The 22073-nt window shown below is 30.7% G+C and overlaps 10 protein-coding genes and 1 non-coding gene across 11 annotated transcripts; 8 read left to right on the top strand and 3 right to left on the bottom strand.

The window, feature by feature from the left end:
- Nucleotides 1-167: 167 nt before the first annotated feature.
- Nucleotides 168-1832, bottom strand: TPHA0B03900 (sugar porter family MFS transporter; the record flags this gene model as incomplete). The annotated part of the gene is made up of 1 exon (XM_003684448.1): nucleotides 168-1832. One exon carries the CDS (start codon nucleotides 1830-1832, stop codon nucleotides 168-170), a length of 1665 nt encoding a protein of 554 aa, XP_003684496.1.
- A 2913-nt stretch (nucleotides 1833-4745) lies between these two features.
- CTO1 (Cto1p) lies at nucleotides 4746-5759 on the top strand (the record flags this gene model as incomplete). Its single annotated transcript, XM_003684447.1, has 1 exon — nucleotides 4746-5759. One exon carries the CDS (start codon nucleotides 4746-4748, stop codon nucleotides 5757-5759), a length of 1014 nt encoding a protein of 337 aa, XP_003684495.1.
- Nucleotides 5760-6062: 303 nt separating this feature from the next.
- Nucleotides 6063-7145, top strand: RPC34 (DNA-directed RNA polymerase III subunit C34; the record flags this gene model as incomplete). The annotated part of the gene is made up of 1 exon (XM_003684446.1): nucleotides 6063-7145. One exon carries the CDS (start codon nucleotides 6063-6065, stop codon nucleotides 7143-7145), a length of 1083 nt encoding a protein of 360 aa, XP_003684494.1.
- Nucleotides 7146-8464: 1319 nt separating this feature from the next.
- TPHA0B03870 (acetate uptake transporter family protein) lies at nucleotides 8465-9283 on the top strand (the record flags this gene model as incomplete). The annotated part of the gene is made up of 1 exon (XM_003684445.1): nucleotides 8465-9283. One exon carries the CDS (start codon nucleotides 8465-8467, stop codon nucleotides 9281-9283), a length of 819 nt encoding a protein of 272 aa, XP_003684493.1.
- Nucleotides 9284-10378: 1095 nt separating this feature from the next.
- Nucleotides 10379-11176, top strand: TPHA0B03860 (BAR domain-containing protein; the record flags this gene model as incomplete). Its single annotated transcript, XM_003684444.1, has 1 exon — nucleotides 10379-11176. One exon carries the CDS (start codon nucleotides 10379-10381, stop codon nucleotides 11174-11176), a length of 798 nt encoding a protein of 265 aa, XP_003684492.1.
- A 334-nt stretch (nucleotides 11177-11510) lies between these two features.
- Nucleotides 11511-13133, bottom strand: TPHA0B03850 (serine/threonine-protein kinase; the record flags this gene model as incomplete). Its single annotated transcript, XM_003684443.1, has 1 exon — nucleotides 11511-13133. One exon carries the CDS (start codon nucleotides 13131-13133, stop codon nucleotides 11511-11513), a length of 1623 nt encoding a protein of 540 aa, XP_003684491.1.
- Nucleotides 13134-13837: 704 nt separating this feature from the next.
- Nucleotides 13838-13909, top strand: TPHA0Btrna8P. The gene has a single exon. It is a non-coding gene; the product is annotated as a tRNA-Pro (tRNA).
- A 1219-nt stretch (nucleotides 13910-15128) lies between these two features.
- CIT2 (citrate (Si)-synthase CIT2) lies at nucleotides 15129-16553 on the top strand (the record flags this gene model as incomplete). The annotated part of the gene is made up of 1 exon (XM_003684442.1): nucleotides 15129-16553. One exon carries the CDS (start codon nucleotides 15129-15131, stop codon nucleotides 16551-16553), a length of 1425 nt encoding a protein of 474 aa, XP_003684490.1.
- A 701-nt stretch (nucleotides 16554-17254) lies between these two features.
- TPHA0B03830 (uncharacterized protein) lies at nucleotides 17255-17995 on the top strand (the record flags this gene model as incomplete). The annotated part of the gene is made up of 1 exon (XM_003684441.1): nucleotides 17255-17995. The coding sequence occupies one exon, from the start codon at nucleotides 17255-17257 to the stop codon at nucleotides 17993-17995; it is 741 nt and encodes a 246-aa protein (XP_003684489.1).
- An 818-nt stretch (nucleotides 17996-18813) lies between these two features.
- On the bottom strand, nucleotides 18814-20250 carry CBF5 (pseudouridine synthase CBF5; the record flags this gene model as incomplete). The annotated part of the gene is made up of 1 exon (XM_003684440.1): nucleotides 18814-20250. The coding sequence occupies one exon, from the start codon at nucleotides 20248-20250 to the stop codon at nucleotides 18814-18816; it is 1437 nt and encodes a 478-aa protein (XP_003684488.1).
- Nucleotides 20251-21056: 806 nt separating this feature from the next.
- VMA9 (H(+)-transporting V0 sector ATPase subunit e) lies at nucleotides 21057-21525 on the top strand (the record flags this gene model as incomplete). The annotated part of the gene is made up of 3 exons (XM_003684439.1): nucleotides 21057-21064; nucleotides 21183-21263; nucleotides 21396-21525. 3 exons carry the CDS (start codon nucleotides 21057-21059, stop codon nucleotides 21523-21525), a joined length of 219 nt encoding a protein of 72 aa, XP_003684487.1.
- Between the last annotated feature and the right edge of the window lie 548 nt (nucleotides 21526-22073).

Here is a 22073-nt window from a genome sequence, read left to right as displayed (position 1 = left end):
ATTCACATATCTCAACATTTTGGAAACGAGTCTGTCGACAAACTCTAGTAATTGAAATATTTACTTCGGAAAGGTATAATAATGTTCGTTATTTTTTTAGAATATTATCGAAAACATGTATTGTCGAGCATTTTATACCAGTATAAATATTAAACGGTTTATTTCTTTTATAAGGAAGAGACATCGTCAGCAATATCATTATGGTATACTACTTGTTTTTCATCCTCAACATGGTTAACATTAGAGTCAAAGTCTTGACTACCTTGTTTTTGATCATCAGTGGATAAATCAATTTCTGGTAATACAGGTTCGAAGCTAGCAGTTTTCCAAGCTGGAATGTTGGCTGCCCACATCATGTCAATCTCTTCTAATGTTTTACCTTTGGTTTCTGGGAACATGAGGAATGTTTGAATAGTTAGAGCTACGGAGAAGACACCAAAAATTATGTAGGTCTTCCATGTGATGTTTTTGAATGCAGATGGGACAAACATTGCTAATGCAAAGTTGAATGCCCAGTTAACACTAGCGGATAAAGCAGAACCCTTAGCTCTTTCAACATTGTTGAAAATTTCAGAGCAATAAATCCAGATACCAATACCCCAGGTTGGGGCGAATGAACAGACGAATAAGTAACAACAAGCAATAACACCTTTGGCAGCAGCAGGTTCGCTATCTGGGATTCTGATACGGACAGTATCATCACCATTAAACCCATTTGGAGCAGGAACAGAGTAAGTAGCTAATAGACCAGCGACAGCAAATAACCAGGAGAACATGAAGATACCGCCGATTATTAAAATTGGTCTTCTACCAACTTTGTCGACTAAGAATAATGCTGGGATGGTCATGACGACATTTAAAACATATTGAATTGAACCAGAAACTAAAAGGGTGTTACCAGAGTAACCGGCCATTTGGAAAATGTAGACAATATAGTACATCATAACATTCATACCACATAATTGTTGCCACATTTGTGCGGACATACCAACAATAGTCTTTCTTATGGTCTTCTTTCTGAATAAATCGAAGTATGTAAAAGCATCAGCTTCCTTGTCAATTAAAGCTTGTTCTCTAATTTCTTGACATTGAAGTTTAACTTCAGGATCATGAATATCACCTTTGGCGCCAACTTTAGCGACAACGAATTTAGCTTCATCAAAACGATCATGAGTTGCTAACCATCTTGGAGATTCTGGTAAAAAGAAAGTGAAGATTAATAATATAACACCTGGAACAAGTTGGAGACCCCAAGTAACTCTAAATGCAGCATCAGATTGTATGAAGTGACAACCATAACCGATATAGAATAAAATCATAATACCGAGAGTGACAGAAAATTGGAAAATACCAGCAATAGTACCTCTGATTTTTGGTGGAGAAACTTCAGAACAATAAACTGGAGCAGTTGAAGAACCGAAACCGATACCAATACCAGAAATTACTCTACCGGCAACTAACATGCCAACATTTTGAGAAGCACATTGAATAATAGCACCGATGATCCAGAAAGCGGCACATAAATGTAAAGATACTCTTCTACCGAAAGCGTCAGAGAATTTTGGAGAGACAAGAGCGCCACCTAGAGAACCAGCAGCCATGGATGCAGTAATACCACCTTGAGTAGTAGAGTCTGGAGTACCAAAATATTCAATGTAACCTTCCGTACCAATCATTGAAGACATTGATGAAATATCAAAACCGAACATTAAACCAGATAGACATGAAATAATAGCAATGAAATAAACATTGTATATCTTTGGGAATTTGTCATATAGAGCCCCTTTATAGTTTGTATTCCTTAGGAGAATAAAATCAGTAAAAGTAGTCATTATTATTTTTACTGTTTTGGATTTGTATTTGTGTTTAAATTTGAATTAATTATATGCGTTGTATATTTGTAATTTTTGTATGATATTTTATTTTACTTATAAACTAAGATATAATAAATATATAGAAGTTAGAATGAAGTAAAGATCCAGATCGATATTTTATGTAATTATCACCTCTTTATATATCATTAATTTAATTATTTTGAACTTGTATTCCAGATGTCTCTGAATTGTTCTTTGTTGGTGATTAACTATATGTTTTTTTTTGTTGAATAAAAACTCCAAGTATTGGATAGCTTTAAGGTGCATCTATTAAAATTAAAGAAGATCCTCTATTAATTTTAAAGAAAATCAATTAAAAATATAGGCTCTGTAACTTGTCGATGTATAATGTATGAATATTATTGTATGTATACTTATTTTTATTTACTATACTGCAGATGTTAATTCTAAAATGTATCTAATTCTTAAAATGCTTAGACCCATTTTATCTGGGGTAGGTATAGAAAATGACTATTTCATTAAATTGTTAGAAACGTTCGTATAGAAAGGAAAATCCGACAATTACGTTTGAGAATGTTAATCAAACAAAATGTGTGCGACTAAAATGTAATAATAAAAAAATCTGGAAAAAAAGTGGGTGAAGGAATTAATTTTAAAAAAATGTGGGGCTAAAAAAATTCCATGATCGGTAAATCCGTTTGTGCGTCTATTTCTCCGCCCTTATGCAGGAAATTTATTAAGTTTATTTTGTTGTTAGAGAATTGTCGGAGAAAAATACTACTCCGAAAAACAGAATACCCTCCAACAAACGCGAGAGAACTTGGTAAAGAAAATCGGAAGATTACCGAGAGAAGAACATGGTACTATGTTTGTCCCTTATAATTTGAATGACTCCAAAAGAGAAAGAGTGGCAAGAAAAGAAAGCAGAACAGTTCATGTTTTGTTGTGGGGCTTGTTATAGAGAGATCTTTCCCGTCGGGAATCTGTCTTCTGAACATAAAAAGTAATAATACTGTTTTTTTTGGTCATTACATAGTCTTGCCTGTTCACTTTCTACACAGAGGATTACAGGCCAGAAAGAGATTGACCTAACGGGTAGTTATTTCTACAATGACATAATTCGAGTTTCTACATTCAAGACATCTCCTCAGTTTCCCCTCTTTTTTTTTCTCAATTCAGGTATATAGTCATTCCAATTGGGAAAGGAAAGAAAGTGAGGAGACCAACCACCCGTTCATCATAATATTACTATCGCTCTATATTATATTTTTTCGGTTTTTTTGTTGACCAAAAGCCGTACGTTTTCATGAATCATAGTTTACAGGCAAATGTTTCTTCTATAGAGAAAATGGTTACGGGCAGCTGTTTTGGAAAGCATCGCAGTAATAATCCATAAATGAAAAGAAAGTTTTTTCCTAAGCGGTGTTCGGGGAAACTGAGACTATAAACTACGATAAGGAGCTTAAAGAAATGGTACACTTAACTACAATGAGTGTAGTTGTGTTTGCAGGATCTAACGAATCTAATGAGTTGACCTAATATAGATGTTTTGTTCTCAATAGTTGGACATATCATACGGGTTGTCACAAGTATGTCTACGAATTTTCTATTGTTTCTTTTCAATAATCAAACGGATTGGTAAGGTGCAAGTCCTCTTTTGAGGTCATTCACTTACTTTAAAAATGAACTCAATTCAAGGGTTGTGTTATGTTGTGCTGTGTCTTGTCTGCGTTTTTTTGTTTATCAGTTTCTATCTGTATTATTAAGATGCTGATATCTTCTCCACATACCCAAATATGAAACATGTAAATTATTATAATAATAAATATCGAACGCTCCACTGTCGTCCGATGGTTCATTGTTTATTGATTACGTATCATTTCAATTTAATGATAGAAAGTGGAGGAAAAAACAAATAAGGTCATTCATTCATTCTTTAATATTCTCAACGAATTTGTATTAAGGTTTTTCATAGAAAATGAAGAAAAACAAAAAAACGACGGGGTTCAGGTACCTAACACCGTTGATTGCTTATTGCAAACTCTAAAATAGAATTAAATAATAAAGGTAAGGGCAATTAAGTTAATTAACATTTTACTATCTTCGAATTAATCCATTAAATATACGACATATACTGTTCTTGTTGTAGTTGTTTTATTACAACTGTTTTCCAGGTATGTTAAGATAATGTCAGATTATAATCTATTTCTAGATTAATAGTCGTGACATCTTATTATATACCCTTCTCAGTAAATAATGATTATAGGCGGGTAACTGTGACATTTGATATATTTAAAAGAAAAACAAAAACTAGATAAAAAATTTTCTATCAAAGCGTATTTAATTTTAACATATGGAAAAGGTTTACTTTTCATTACTATATAAACTTAACATGTTTTTTAAATATAATTATACAATTACTTAAATTACCTCTTTCTTATTTAGAGAAAAATTCTTTTCTTATCTTTTCTTGTTTTGAATTAAAAAAATTATCATTTATATATTGCAATCGATACCTAAATATATGGTGTATCCAAATTCTCATGAATACATATATAGTCGTATTGTCTGCATAGACAGAAATATTATCACACCGGTTTGAGTTGGTTCATCTAATTTTTTCTAATTTGGATTGATATAGAAGTGTGTGAACATATATAGTTATCAAAATAGTAATTGTACTTCTTGACTTTGTATCTTCTTTTTCGCTCAGGGTTTATAACTTGCCGATATGTGAACTGTTATAATGTGCTCGTCAAGCTAAAATCAAAACTATTTTAAAATCAAAACTTAGTAAATGGTGGTGCGTTATGTATAGTTTATATATTAATAAACCAGTTTATCGTTGACAAATACAATTGTGCTAAGTAGGCAAAGTTCAAATATCAGTACAAAGTATACATAAGCTCAATGACAAATAGAAATATTATCATAGCCGATTTTGATGAAACTATTACATACGATGATACAATTGCAGTGCTATCTAAGTTGCCCTATTTCGTAAGATCACAAGCTTATAGATCGAGCAATAACAAATGTCAATCGAATGCTCCCTTAAAAAGTATTCCTGATTGGGAGTATTTTGTGAATTATTATATGGAAGTATATTCAAAGAATATAAATAGTATCAAAAGAAAATTACCAATCCTTGAATTTGATCAAAATAATACCAGAGTAAACTATTTAAGTAAATTAAATGCTGAGATACAGTATCAAGATGAACTGAAAGAATTAATTGAGTTGAAATCTGTTGATAATATTGTAAATAATGGTACCTTTGCAGGAATCTCAATTGATGATTTGAAAAATTATTTAAAATCATTAGACCAAAATGGATCTAATCTGATCAGAAAAGAATTCAAACACTATATCTTTGAATTTAGGAAGGCAAATAAAGATGAAAATAATCTCTATATCATTTCAATTAATTGGTCAAAGGAATTTATTTATAATTTGATTAATGGAATTCATGATAAATCAAAAGATGAAACAATTAAATTGGAAAACATTTATTGCAACGATTTACTATTGGATCATTCAAACGAAGAATTTTACACAGGCGATTTTAGTAGAAACTCTGTTACTGGGTCAGATAAATTTAGGATATTAAATAATTTATCTCAGAAATACAACGCTTCTGGGAAACTACTGTGGTTCGTAGGTGATAGTGAGACTGATTTATTAAGTATATTGCAACCTGATGTCAATGGAATATTGTTATTAGATCCTTCGAGTTCAGAAAAAAATAAAGTTAAATTTTTGAAAATCGTAAGAAACTTATTAAATGCTAATAATGAAGTTATAAAAAATTATATTCAAAATGAGAATGTTCAATTTGTTAAACTCTTTGAAAAATATAAAGGAAGTGATAGGTATGTATACCTTGCCAAAAATTGGAACGTTTTTGTAAAATTAATAATTTAAATGGAATCTCGTGTTTTATAGCTTGTGTACAATATATTAAAATCCATGGCCTTAGCATTATGTATCTTCCTTTACAAAGTGTCTCTTTTCTTACCTTAAAATTAAATAGAATTATTCATCGATGGGGAGAAATAACCTCATCATGTACGAAAATGTGAATATCACGATCATGAATCTTTAGCGATAAAAAAAATTTCAAATCAAATAAATCGATGAGCTAGTTGAAATTCATATTTAAGTTTAACAATAAACGTAACACTATATTGATCCTCACAATCAGTAACTCGAATAAAACAACCAGCAATGAGTAGCATGAGTGGATTGGCAAAAAGTGCTACCATTGAGCTGTCAGATTCTGCAAAAAATCTACACAACGGTATGGTTAAAAATATTGATAAAACATTGTTTACACAACAGGAACTGCAGGACTTATCAAACATATCATCATTAAGTGATTTAATGATATTAATTCAAGAACTATTGAATAAAAATTTGATTAAACTAGTGAAACAAAACAATGAATTAAAATTCCAAGCCGTTGACATCAGTGAAGCTGCTAAAAAATCTACCATGACCGCAGAAGAATCGTTAGTGTACTCTTATATTGAAGCTAGTGGAAGAGAAGGTATATGGACTAAGACTATTAAAGCCAGGACTAACTTGCATCAACATGTTGTTCTTAAATGTCTAAAGTCATTGGAATCTCAAAGATACGTCAAGAGTGTTAAGAGTGTTAAGTACCCAACAAGAAAAATCTATATGTTATACAATTTACAACCATCAATAGACATTACAGGTGGGCCGTGGTTTACCGATAGTGAGTTAGACGTTGAATTTATTAATAGTTTGTTGACAATTGTATGGAGATATGTGTCTGAAAAATCATTTCCAAATGGATTTAAGAATTTTTCTAATGAAAATGGGAAGAAAACATTATATGCACCACATGTTAAAAACTATTCAACCGCTGAAGAAATATTAAATTTTATAAGTAATGCACAAGTTGCTAATGTTGAATTGAATATAGATAATATAAGATCATTATGTGAAGTATTAGTTTATGATGATAAACTTGAAAAGACACAGCATGATTGCTATAGAGTAACATTACAAAGTGTATTGCAATTAACTAATAATAATAATATCACCAGTAGCAGTACGAGTACTAGTATATCAAATGGTGATAATAATGAAAATAGTATTCAAATAAAGAAAGAAGACGAGACTACGTCGGAAACTACAAAATCAATACAACAACCAAACAAAATCAAAAATAATCTAATGGACATAGAAGAAAATGAGTTTTCCATTTTCAATCATTATAATTATTTACCAGCATCTCAACAAGATAAAGAAGCAGTTTATTTTGATGAATGGGTTTTATAGAACAAACAAAAGATAAACATAGAATAAACTAAGTTGCAGACCCCATATTTATATACAATTATAAATGTCATTAAATAGAATAAAGACTATCTTTTTATGCAAGTATAAAAAAAGTAATGCAGAGATATATTGAATGTTGCAACAGAAATGTTGTTTTATTTGAAAACCTAAGATCAGTAATACTTAATGTAAAATATTATTAATGTATCTTTATTTTTCTACATTCAGAGAGAACAGTAATAGTAATCTCATCTCCTTTGTTCTTAAGAACCGCTCTTTTTAAAAAATTAAAATTAAAAATTATAGAAAAAAAAAATGACCGTCATTAATATGTTATTATGTAATAGTCAAAAAAAAGATAAAAATTGGGGTAATGATTTATAACGAAACACATTCACGAAATCAATAGAGAGTAGATGATAAATAATAGTACAATTAATTTTAGGAAATTGGGGTAATTTTAATTAATTAAATTTCCATTGATCCATAATTTATTTGTTGTTTCTCTGCAGTTATCTTTAAATATCTTGTAATTCCGATAATTGGCAATAGCAGTTTTATTTCTTTCATTAATGAAAGTTGTACTCGTGATTATTAGTAATCCCTTTAACTTTTAATTAATATTTTTGTCAGTCATTCTTTTGTTGTTTTTATTATTTTTGTTGAATCTGACGGTAGATCATACATGATCTACCGTCAGGGAACAGTTCGTAGTCTCAAATCTCGAATAGTATGATACTAATAGAACTTAGCCGCCGATCTTTTTATTAGTAATGTCGATGTTTGTATCAGTACCTGCAAATGAATTGTGATAAAGGGACAATGCAATTCAATTTGGAAGATCTTGAGTTTAATTAATACATCCTACTTCTTCAAAAGTTGTTGAATTTTGTACTGTATTGCCATATTACTCCATTTAATATATTGTTGAATTAACACTTACTTTTTCTTATATTGAGTATTTGTGTCATTCTTTAATTAAAATTTATAATATTATTGGTTGTTGGTTTCAAGGTACTCGACAATTAAAAAATATACTTGTATGTATATATAGGAGCAGTTATTTTATCTGATTTAAATAAAATCTGTTTTGTTTATAATTCTCATTTTAAATTTTTATATTCTATTCATATTTATTTTATCTCTATATGAAATAATAATAAAAGTATACTGCAATTTTTAGAATTAATAACTAAATAATTACAAACGTTAAAAAAGAAAAGTTAATTACATTGGATCAAAAAAAGAAACTAAATAATAATAATAATAATAATAATAATAATAATAATAATAATAATAATAATAATAATAATAACAATATGGTCTCTGAAAGTGAACAAGTTGTACGCTCATCATCAAACGATGTCTATGAAGATAATCAAGCTATGAAAAATGATAGCAGTGAAGATTTAGGTAAAATTTATACAAGTGGTGAAAATAATGAATATGTTTACATTGGCAGAACAAAATTTTTAAAAGCTGACTTGTATGATGCTTTTGGTGGTACTTTACAACCAGGTTTAGCTCCACCATCATCCCACAAGTTTGCAAACCCTGCTCCGTTAGGATTATCAGCTTTCGCTTTAACAACTTTTGTATTATCAATGTTTAATGCAAGAGCACAAGGTATCACCACACCAAATGTTGTGGTTGGTTTGGCAATGTTTTACGGTGGTTTAGTTCAATTAATTGCGGGCATTTGGGAAATTGCTCTAGAAAATACTTTTGGTGGTACAGCATTATGTTCTTATGGTGGGTTTTGGTTAAGTTTTGGTGCAATTCATATTCCATGGTTTGGTATTTTATCTGCTTACGAAGGTAAAGAAGCGCAATTACAAGATGCATTAGGATTTTATTTATTAGGTTGGGCAATTTTTACATTTGGGTTAACTATCTGTACTATGAAATCCACAGTAATGTTCTTTGCATTATTCTTTTTATTAGCTGTTACATTCTTATTATTGTCCATTGGTGAATTCGCTGCAAGTGTTGGATCGACAAGAGCCGGCGGTGTGTTAGGAGTCATTGTAGCTTTCATTGCATGGTATAATGCATATGCGGGTGTCGCAACAAGACAAAATTCGTATGTTTTAGCTCGTCCTTTCGCACTACCAACTAATGATCACGTTCTGATTTAAAAATAATAAAAATGGCCTTTTTTTTGTAGCAAGTTTAATAATGGTTAATGGTTAAAAAATATATGATGGCCTCTAGGTAATTTTAATAGCAATTTGAAAAGTAAAGTTAATTGATTCACTTGTCTTTTGACAAATTACTAAGCAAAAAAAAAATAAATGAATAAGAAAAAAGAAGTATTTCATGACAAAATTGCACTAATATCTACTATATTTAATACATAATATTTGGTTTAATAATTCTTTATTTTTTTTAGTACTAAAGAAAAGGATCAAGACACTATTATTTAATAATGATATTAACTTAATTTACTTAAAATGACACAATAGAAGTAATCTGACATTTGTTTTAGGTATGTTTCATTAATATGTCTCTTTTCATCTTTGACGTTTTTTAAACTGTTCTTTATCGGTGTCTAAAATGATTTCCTATAGCATTACTCTATTTACCTATTACCCAGCCATCATAGGACTATAGCATTCTGCTCGTCGTTATCATCAAGCCTCCTTTTGCCTCTGCCATTAAGTGCGCTCTTCCTTTCCCGTTTTATTCTTTTTGAAAATGAATTTTCAATTTATTTCGGTTCGCTTCACATTGAGATTATAGAGCAGCAGAACCGCAATGTTGAAGTTCTGATGCTGATGTTTCCGTGTAGTTTTTTTTGTTCCTAATACTCTGTATTTGACATCTTTTCTGCGACAATTTGACATATATATATCTATTTTATTCTCTGATTATTTTTTTCCAACTGTAATAATAAAGCTTAACAGAGTATAATGAAAGTTGGTTGACTTAACTGAAGATGTTTTGTATATGGAACATAGACCGTTGAAACTTGAATACAACTCGAAACTTAAAGGATCCTGAAAAATTAAAAAATTAAAGAAAACTAGCACATTAATTTTTCATATTCTCTTTCTTATTTTCTACTAATAATTTCAAAAAAAAGGTTTGGAAATTAGTTTATATTGAAATATAAATATTACTATTTTATTGTTTATAATATCATTTAATATATAATTTATTTTTTTAGTTGCAAAAACCATAGAGGAAAATTGAATCAATAAGCTTCAGAATACTTAAAAATATAGGGGAAAATGTCTTGGGACGGTTTTAAGAAAGCTATCAACAGAGCAGGTAACTCTGTTATAATCAAAAATGTCGATAAAACTATCGATAAAGAATACAATATTGAAGAAAGACGTTATAGGGTATTACAAAAATCTGGTGAAAGTTTACAAAAAGAATCTAAAGCTTATTTAGATTCTTTAAGACAAGTCACACAATCACAAGTAACTATTGCTGAAGTTATTTCTTCCTTATATGATGATTCAAAATTCGTAAGTGGTGGTGGCTATAACGTGGGTAATTATTATTTACAATCTGTTCAAGACTTCGATAGTGAAACTGTGAAACAATTAGATGGTCCATTCAGAGAAACTATTTTAGATCCAATTACGAAGTTTTCAAGTTATTTTAAAGAAATTGATGAAGGTATTAAAAAAAGAGATCATAAAAAACAAGATTATGATGCTGCTAAAGCTAAAGTAAGGAGATTAGTAGATAAACCAGCTAAAGATTCCTCAAAATTACCAAGAGCTGAAAAAGAATTACAATTTGCCAAGGATGTCTTTGACAATTTGAATGATCAATTAAAGGCTGAACTACCACAATTAATTGCACTAAGAGTGCCATACTACGATCCAAGTTTTGAAGCTTTGGTTAAAATTCAAATGAGATTCTGTACTGACGGTTACAGTCGTTTGGCACAAGTTCAACAGTATTTAGATCAACAATCAAGGGACGATTATGCTAATGGTCAGTTAGATGCTAAAATTGAGGATCTATTACATCAGATGACTTCTTTGGATATTTGTGCATTGGGATTCAAATAAGTGTAAATTCATTTATTGACGTGCTTTAAATAATAAAAATTTAAGTTTGGTAACTTAACTAAAATAATGAATTTAATCAATAATGTAATAATGAGGGAAAAAAATTAAAAAAAAAACATTACTTAACTGTTTCTACAATTTTTCGATATCATTTCATTGAATGTTTGAGCGGTAAATTTCGATACTTCTGTTATGTTTCTTCCCTGCATTCAATTAAATAATAAAGAAAATTTTATCAAAAGTAGATATAATCAGTATAAAAATATAATAATTATAAATAATATTACAAACTTTCTTATTATCTGTTATTTTTATTTTTTCAGTAATTTATATATTATTTGCTACCACAACATTGAATTCCTTTAACCCATGGACAATTCATAATTTGTTTCGTCGTTAAACGCCTACTTGGTGATGGTTCTAAAATTGAATAAATCACATTTTTACAATTGACATCTGAAAAGTTTTCTATTGGTTCAAAACCGTCTTCTGTTTTAATGTCATTGAGAAACGTTGAATAAATTTCATCGCTTTTTTGAGCAGTTGTCCATAAATGGCGTCCTATCACCATTGCCATATAAATCATACCACAAGCCCAAACATCCACTGCTCTTGGATCGAATTTTTCTTTTGTATATTCCTCTGGAGCGATGTATTGAGTGGAACCACAGATATAATCTGTGTAGTGAACATTTGTCTCCCAAGCCATTCTGAAACATTCGCTTGAGCCAAAGTCTATAATTTTAACAATACCAGTTGCAGTCAATAATATATTTTCCGGTTTCAAATCTCTATGTGCTACACCCATATCATGCATATAATTAACACCTGATAGTATCTGTTTAAAAAAACAATCAGCTTCAATTTGAGTTAATTTACCATTTTCTGATGATGTTATTAAAGTGAATAAATCACCACCTGGGCAATATTCCATTACTTCAAAATAATTTTTTTCATTATCTGCGAATAAATCTAGAGTTTGCACAATATTTGGATGTTTTAATGATGAAGAGATGCAAAATTCTGATGTTATTCTCCTTAAGAAGATGTCACAAGATTCATTTTCTTTCCTTTTAATTTCTTTCACTGCGTAGAAAATAGGTTTTGAATTTTTCAATTCACTTTTTTTTTGACACAATCTTACTGTACCATATGAACCTTTACCAATAATTTCTTTACAACAACCATATATATCTGAGAAATTCATTTTTGCATGAGTCTCCATTACAGTTGTTGATAAAGTTGGTTTGGGGGCTGATTTCGGCATAGGTAAATCATTTGGACCTTTTGAACTTGAGACATCAACATTCTCATTGATATTTTTTAGGAAACCTGATATTCTATTTTGTGTGCATAGAGGAGATGAATTATTATTTGAGTTCCATAAATTTGATTTGTTGTGTTTAGTGTTATTACCATTGTTATTATTATTATCACTATTGCTATTTGAATTAAAATTGTTTGATTTTTCTACTGTGAAATTATTATCTGTGAATAAGTCTTGAACAGCCCATTTTGCATTAGCTATATTTTTAACACCTTCATTTTTATTTTTCGATATCGATATTTTTTTAATGAATGATGAAATATTGTCCTTACGTTTTAAATTCTGCAGATTATGTATATGAGTAGCATCTTCATTTATCGATAATTTATTATTTACCTCGAAGACATTATTATTAGGATTAGTGACTGAAGTTAATGTTGGCGTTGAATCATTACATGATGGATTATTTTGAACTTTAGGAGTTGAGTTGATTGACGATGAATTAGAAGAAACTGTTGAAGGAGGTGAGCTTGAAGGTTGCAAATTCTTTGTTTCTATAGTGAGATCATTTGTTTTTGTTATTGAATCATTTGCTTGGACTTGATTTGAACCAAAATATTTAGTAATATTACGTTTTAAAAAACTATTTTTCTTTGTCAAAGATGTGTTTTGGTGTACCACAGCAGCCATTGTGTGTTATTTTGTTTGTGATAATAGGTAAATGCAATAAAATGGAAGAATGTAGAGATGAAATAAAGGTTTATAAAAGTGCTTATTAATGTTACAAATTTCTTAGTGACGGATGTTGTTTGATTCAGTTTATTGACTTTTGCTAGAATGAATGAAATGCACAAGACAAATATATACATATATATATATATAGATTTCTATATTACAAAGCAATTTTGCTTAGATAAATTGAATAACTCATCATCACCTATTATAAAATTGAAAAATTCAATGAATTAATTAGTAATGATTTTTCTGTTTGCCATTTGTTATATTTTTTTCTGAAAAAATAATTTTTACCGTTTACAAACAACGATACATAGTAGAATAGCAAGAGAGTATGCGGTGCTATTATGATAGCATGGACAACCATTGTGTTATGTTCAACCATCGTTTGTTCTGGGAGTGGGTAAGAGAACGGTAGTTGCTTACGCATAAATGCTGAGCCATACACATACATATACAAATATACAGCAGCTACATATGAAACGTACGTTCAAGCAATAATTTAAACGAAAAATTAGATGAATTGTTTGTTATAAGCGCAACACGTCCGGGTGATAACACGACGCGATGTGTATTTATTGCGGGAAAAAAGATTTGTGCTGTGCATGCACAAGACATTGAAAAATAATGTGATTTCTCTTTTTGCGATTGCTACCAGAGGGCGTGTGGTCTAGAGGTATGATTTCCGCTTAGGGTGCGGGAGGTCCCGGGTTCGATTCCCGGCTCGCCCCATATCGTTGAGCAAGGTCAATTACGTTTTTTTTCTTTTTCGAACGTTGCAGTCCGCCGGACTCTACCGAGGACGCGTGTCACGCACGGAACGTGAGATGAGATGGTGCACTTAGAAATAGGCTACATCGACACTGTAACGTCTGCATAACCAGACAGTCAGCAAAGAGGTCATGCTTTTATTCGTTCAATTTGTTTGGCGTCTACCACAATTTAGCCGTTAGGCTTGTTGTCTTGCTGCCAACGGCACAAAAAGCTAAACTGCACTGGGCCCTTAGCGTGTCCAGTGTGCATCGATTTACAAACCTGGCGGGTACTTCTCCACGCACGTACGTGCGTTACTTTTTATTGGTTTTTAAGGGGACCCGATCTGCAACAGTTTCCTTCCAAGACGTGATTTTCGTCCGTTTGTCCGTTCATTCTCATTCGTTGGTTTTTGGGTTTTACCGAACTGTCTCCAAGATTCATCACCACCGACCACCCAAACGCTCGCAACTACTATCAACAATGACCAGTATCAATCGTTTAACAGTGGTGTTCTTACTGTTTCGAAATATATTATTGCAACTAAATTTGCGAACACTCTTATTGGTTCAACCAATTACACACATATTCTCCCTCTCTCTCTGTGTCTCTTTAACGTATACCCGCACACTGTTAGCTGTCAACCGTCAAATGCTAACTATTAGCGATTGTCGGTTAACTTAATTATTATGGTCATGTTATTTATTACACAAGAACTGCTTGCTATCTATATCATAAATAATACTAACTATGCTATCTTGTTTAATATATTGAAAGTTATTGACCAACCAATCCTCTGTATCCCACAAAATATTATGGCATCATACATTTTTTTTTATTATTATTAAAGACTTTCTAATAGCAATTCATCTATCTTATAATGTATAATACCCTGATGATATATATTCGTTCAATTCTAATTCACTCATGTATTCGTCCTCTAGTGATCGATGCAATTCCTTAATGCATATATATATCCCATCTTATTTTTCTATCCTGTTTTTCTTTTATTTCTTGCTTCTCTATCTTATCGAGTTTAGTTAAAACATTATTGTAAAACTCTTCCCTGGTACTTTTTGTAATTATTTTTATATCAAATACAAAAAAGACAAAAAATTATCTAGACTGACTATTTTATTTTTGTTTCACTTTTAAAAAATAGTTTACAACTAATATTATTATATAAGAGCAACAAATATGTCATCAATCGTATTAACGAATTCAAAAAAATATTTACTTAATAATACAAAAAATAATTATTTAATTAATTTATCAATTAATTCTTTACGTAATTATACAAACTCAGAGAAAACTTTAAAAGAGAGGTTTGCTGAAATATTTCCTGAAAAGCAACAAGAAATCAAAGATTTTAAAAAAAATTATGGTCATGTTGTAATCGATTCAGTTAAATTAGAACAGGCTTATGGTGGTATGAGAGGTATCAAAGGTCTGGTCTGGGAAGGTTCTGTATTGGATCCGGAAGAAGGTATTAAATTCAGAGGTAGAACTATCCCAGAGATCCAAAAACAATTACCAAAAGCTGTTGGTGGTCAAGAACCTTTACCAGAAGCTATCTTTTGGTTATTGTTAACTGGTGAAATCCCAAATGAAGCACAAGTCAAAGCTTTTTCGGCAGATTTGGCTTCAAGATCCGAATTACCAGAACATGTAGTTAAATTATTAGACAATTTACCAAAAAATTTACATCCAATGGCACAGTTTTCAATGGCTGTCACTGCTTTGGAGTCTGAATCTAAATTCGCAAAAGCTTATGCACAGGGTGTATCAAAGAAAGATTATTGGAATTATACTTTTGAGGATTCATTGGATTTACTAGGTAAATTACCAATGATTGCTTCAAAAATTTACCGTAATGTCTTTAAAGATGGTAAAATTGCATCCATTGATCCAAATGCGGACTATGGTAAAAACTTGGCAAATCTGTTAGGTTTCCAAAATAATGATTTTGTTGATTTGATGAGATTATATTTAACCATCCATTCAGACCATGAAGGTGGTAATGTCTCTGCCCACACTACTCATTTAGTTGGTTCTGCTTTATCTTCACCATACCTTTCACTATCTGCTGGTTTGAACGGTTTAGCAGGTCCTTTGCATGGTAGAGCAAATCAAGAAGTCTTGGAATGGTTATTTAAATTAAGAGAAGAAGTTAAAGGTGATTATTCAAAAGAAACTATCGAAAAGTATTTATGGGATACTTTGAATTCAGGTAGAGTTGTACCAGGTTATGGTCATGCTGTTTTAAGAAAAACTGATCCACGTTATACCGCACAAAGAGAATTTGCTTTAAAACATTTCCCAGATTATGAATTATTCAAATTGGTTTCTACTATTTATGAAGTAGCTCCAAAAGTCTTGACAAAACATGGTAAGACAAAGAACCCATGGCCAAATGTCGACTCTCATTCTGGTGTTCTATTACAATATTATGGTTTAACTGAAGCTTCATTCTATACTGTATTATTCGGTGTCGCTAGAGCTTTCGGTGTTTTACCACAATTAATCACTGATAGAGCAGTAGGTTTATCTATTGAAAGACCAAAATCTTTCTCAACTGAAAAATATAGAGATTTGGTTAAATCAATTATAACTAAAAACTAAAGAAAAATATATACATAAAAGTGATTGAAGAAAAAAGAACAAGTTAGACTCGTCGAAAATGTTTTTATTTTTTCAGAAAATTGCTGTGGCATACATTTAATTTATTTGGTTTAGTTCTTCTTTTAACAAGAATTATAGCACCTTACTTATTTCCCATTCATTCAAGTGTCACACCATTCATACATAGGTTTCGGTAAGTGAATATCTAAGCAAAAATGAAACTGGATTACATAGGTTGCACTTTTGTTTATGTTTTATTATTTTATATATCCTTATTTAAATTAAATTTTTTAATGAATGACGAAAATATACTTATTCTTGGAGAAATAATATTCTAGTACAATTCTCCATCTTGCTATTAGACCATAAAACGCGGCCTAGTACCAACAAAACCCTGATTTATATTGTTTAAGGAAATAAGATTGAATTTAGTTCGATTTAGTATGTAAATAAACATTCCAATCCCATATTCTAAAAAAGAAGGTGCCTCAAAAAGCCATTGTATAAATTTTTGAAATAGTTATATTAAAAGAGGGAGGAGAATGGGGGGCTCTTCTTGAAAAAACACTTTATCGTTTTTTTGAAACATATATAATCATAGTTATTTAATATTTAGTTCTCGCTTTAGAAATAATCACAACAGAGTTAGAATGGGAAAATAGCAATACGGAACTAAATATAAATACAAACTAAATAAAAAAATGGTTAGGATAGCAATAATTTCATATTCTTTGTATGGGCATACTGAGAAAATTGCCCTAGCAATTCAAAGAAGTATTATTAATGCTGGTGGTTCTGCTGATTTATATCGTGTAGATGAAACATTACCTGATGAGGTTTTACAAAAAATGAAAGCTCCACCAAAAACTACATCAATACCAATCGCATCCACAGATGTTCTACTCAATTATGACGCCTTCTTATTTGGTGTTCCCACAAGGTTTGGAACTTGCTCTGCACAATGGAGCACTTTTTGGGACCGTACAGGAGGAATTTGGGCAAAGGGGAGTTTGAATGGTAAAGCGGCTGCTTTCTTTGTGAGCAGCGCTTCTATTGGAGGTGGTCAAGAGAGTACCGTTAAAAGTTGCTTAAATTATTTAGTTCATCATGGTATGATTTTTATACCATTAGGATATAATCAATGTTTTTCTGAGTTAGCAAACATTACAGAAACCCACGGTGGCTCTCCATGGGGAGCGGGTACCTTAGCTGGTGCAGATGGATCCAGATTTCCTTCAGAACTAGAGCTGAGAATTGCAAGTATCCAAGGCAAAACATTTTACGAGATTGTCAAAAATATATATGACGACAGCGAAGTCACAAATAAAGGAGCTAATATTCCTAAAACTGAAGGTAACAATACGCAAGCTAATAAAAAAACCTTAAAACAAGTTAATGTTGACAAAAAAAACAAGAAAAAATCTAATTGTACAATTTCATGATAACTGTAAATGTTTCTTAATTGTATCCGTTTTGCTTGCTAGATTAACATTATTATTGCTTTAATCTTTTTTATTATTTTAAGTTCCTCAAACGAAGTCAAACGTAACTTTGCTATTTTAAAAGTAAATTTTATTTTTCATTTTAAACAACTTTATTTACGAACATATATAAGTGTTGGTTAATTTTTTGCAACTTTTAAATTTTATACTATTCTAATTATTTATTATTGAATCTTCATTTCTTTTTATTGTGAACCAGTTACTGTCATTATATAAATTAATTCAAAGCAAAAAAAATAAAATAAAACGACAGCAAAAAAAATGTCAGCGGTTTTTATTATATCTGCGTTAGCGATTCAGGACGCTAACTATGACTCTTTTGATCTGTACGCAATTGTTGGAATCATACTATCGGTATCTTTTCTTTCTGTACTAATAGGATTATGGTATATATATATATATGATTTTTGTTTGGAGTGATGTTTCAACGACATAATTAAATAAAAGAAAACGTACCTAACATTTAGGTCATTGATACCAACCATTATTTTCTGTCTTAGCGTCACTTTATTATTTGAGAATATATCCACGAATATTAGGAACTATTATGAAATAAAAGAATAACGTAGATCATGCAGTTAATAATTCCGGAGTGTTTGTGATACTTTTTCAACTCAACTGTCCTGTATTCCATTAATTTTAATTGTTTAAATTTATTGGGATAATGTACAAATAGTATATAGATTATTGTAAATATTCTGTTATAACTAATTTAAATGATACGAAAATATGCGAAACGATATTTGTCAGAAATTGAACTATTCTGACTTCTTCTTCTTCTTGTCATCATTCTCACTATTATCTTCTGCCTTTCTCTTCTTTTCCTTCTTCTCCTTCTTTTCTTTCTTCTCCTTCTTCTCCTTCTTCTCCTTCTTCTCCTTCTTCTCCTTCTTCTCCTTCTTCTCTTTCTTATCTTCCTTCTTTTCTTCCTTTTTTTCTTCCTTCTTCACTTCCTTCTTTTCAACTTCCTTGATTAAAGGTTTCTCTTCTTTGACAGTTTCTGTTGAGGTAGAGGCACCTTCGGACTTATCTAATGGGACATATTCTTTTTTCCATTCAGCTGGGGTGTTTTCGTTAACACGACCGAACTTATCTAGTTTACCATCAGCCTTCATTTGCTTCTTCTTTTGAGCAATTGGACCTAAACCCCATCTTCTTGGGTATAGATCTCTTTCCATGATACATCTCTTAACTGTAGCAACAACACCATGGTCGCAAGAAGCTAAATCAACAGTAGACATTTGGGCAATGGCAACAGCAATGGCTTCACCTTTGGTGGTCATTAAAACAACTTCATCGTATAATTCGATACCTTCTTCGTAACGTAATAAACCTGGAATCATTAATTTAGCACCATAACAAACAGCGTTAACAGCAGAATCTTTAACAACAATTCTCTTGTAACCAACCAATAAAGTTTCTAGTGGTTGAATAATTTTTCTTAAGTAAGATTCATCTCTAGTATTGTCATAAACCCATTGAGCGTCCATAACATCATGTAAAGTGACCATGTTATCACTTTCACCTAAAGCACCCGATCTAACACGACGTAATTCTTGCATGTGACCACCGACACCTAGTAGCATACCTAAATGAACACATAATGTACGCATGTAAGTACCAGCTTCACAAGAAGCCCAGAAAACACCTAAGTTTCTCTTGTTGTCAAATTCTATTAAATTAGAATCATAAATTGTACGAACACGCAATTGACGCTTAACAGCAGAAATTAAAGGTGGTCTTTGGAATAAAGCACCAGTCAAGTTTTCTAAACCACGACCCAACTCTTTTTCATCCTTTAAGGCATCATGTAATCTGACAATACATACATACTCCTTACCAGCACCTTGTTGAGATTTGACCAATCTAGTGGCCCTGTCAACACAAACGATCAAACAACCCGTAACTTTAGGATCTAAAGTACCAGAGTGACCAGTTTTTTCACAACGTAGAATACGCTTAATCCAAGCAACAACTTCATGAGAAGATGGGTTGGATGGTTTGTCCAAGTTGATCACACCGGAACTGATGTAAGATTTCAAATCTCTCTTCAAAGGAGCACTACCTGAAGGAATTGGTGTGTAATGGCCGCTTCTGACCAATAACTTATCGTAGTTTTTTAATAGTAGAGGCCATTCGCTGGTTTCAGAAGATGGAGCAACTGATTCTGGTTTAATAACGTAATCTTGAGACATGGTTTGTTATTCACTCTAAGTTTCGTTTATCGTTTGCTTACTCGATCTTTGAAAAACAATTCTAATTATAAACTTTATCCAAAGTGACAATATAAACTATATATTTGTATGTAAGCATTTATTATATCATTTGATAAATAAGAATAACAATATATATAATACAGTATTGGAATAAAAATTCTTCAAAAACTAATTAACTATTGAAACAATAAACTATATAGCAATATCAATAGTAATATGTTAGTAGTTACTACTAAATCATCTCATCTCATCTCATCATCATTGAATACTATTTGAAAATTTTTCACTTTTTTTTTTTTCTATCATGTTATTTTCTCACTGTATGTAGAAACTCACTCCCTCCATACATAATACCAGCAGTAAAAAAAATGTGAACATAATAGTAACATTAAGCTATATAAGTTACATGCACATATATAGATATCTATCATAACTTACGAAACTGCACATTGTTAGTCATGTGACTAAAATTGTAATTTTTGGAAATTGAAAAATTGAAATTGTTGCCCTACTAATTAAATATATGCACACCAAGAATTATTAATGTTAATTAGTTGCAACATCTAAAAAAAATGTAAAAGGTAGAGTACTAATGATCTCTTGAGTTTAAGGAAGCTATTACCAGATGGCTGATTATTAAAGGATATGAAGTATTAGGTCACAAAGTTTCATAATATTGATACATATTTGAAATAACTGTATTTCGAACGTATAAAACTTATAAGTTGAAGCAAAAACTGCACGAATATTAAGAACAAAGGTAAAAAAAGGTTATAGTGATTCCAATGAGTTTGTATGTATAATTGAAATATTTTTTGATCACAATTAATATGTCAGAACACATTTACTAACAAGTTAATTTAACACATAATTTCTATGTTATTGTGTATGTTAACTTTTATTTGAATTAGTTATACTGTTGTTATTACATTTATTGTTGTTGCATTAGCATCTGGTGCTTTTTGGGTATTTGCACCAAAGCAAAATCAAACGTATGTATTTATTAAAGGAAAATTCAAAGCCTTAGCAACTTTATGTTCTTTCTTCTTACTAACATTAAATCTTTTGTATTGAAAAAAATCAAATATTAATTTGTGTTTCAATTTAAAATGCCATAATTCTAGTGTGTGGAGAAGTACAGTCATTCTTGCACTTGCAATGATGTACCTAATGTGGGCTATTACATATTTATGCCAATTGCACCCGCTTGTGGTTCCTCGTCGTTCAGATCTAAGACCTGAATTCGCAGAATAAGGACAATGGTTTCTTATAAAGGCTACGTAAATTAACAAAAAAAACAAGATATAAATATTAAGTGCAATAAAATTATAAACACAGGGATGGAAATAAAAACATGCTATCAGGTAAGTATAATATGTATACTCATATACACATATACATACATACATGCATGTATAAATTATCATAGATAAATGTATTTGAATTTTTAATAAAGGTATGCATAATCATGTAATTTATGCCAAGATATATTTGTAGGTCCTCTTATGTATTTTAATTATATATATATAGTCATGCATGCATATACGCTTATATACATTCAGTGACACTTAGTTCACTAGTTTAAGACCGTTGTAAATGCAGCGCTTTATTCATAACAAGTGCCTGTTTTTGTTAGCGCCGGCACTCACCGGATCACAATTATAATATGGGATGAGAAGTAATAATAATAATATGTAAAAATAAAAACATGAGATGATTATAAGAATTATATTCTGAACTGTTTTCTTTTTGTTTTAGTGTTCATCTGTTTGCCATTTACAATTGATTAGAAGAACCTTAAT

Source organism: Tetrapisispora phaffii, chromosome 2, assembly GCF_000236905.1.
Source record: "Tetrapisispora phaffii CBS 4417 chromosome 2, complete genome".
Classification (NCBI taxonomy): Eukaryota; Fungi; Ascomycota; class Saccharomycetes; order Saccharomycetales; family Saccharomycetaceae; genus Tetrapisispora; species Tetrapisispora phaffii.
The sequence above is the reverse complement of the archived record's forward strand: the minus strand, read 5'-3'. Positions and strand labels throughout refer to the sequence as shown.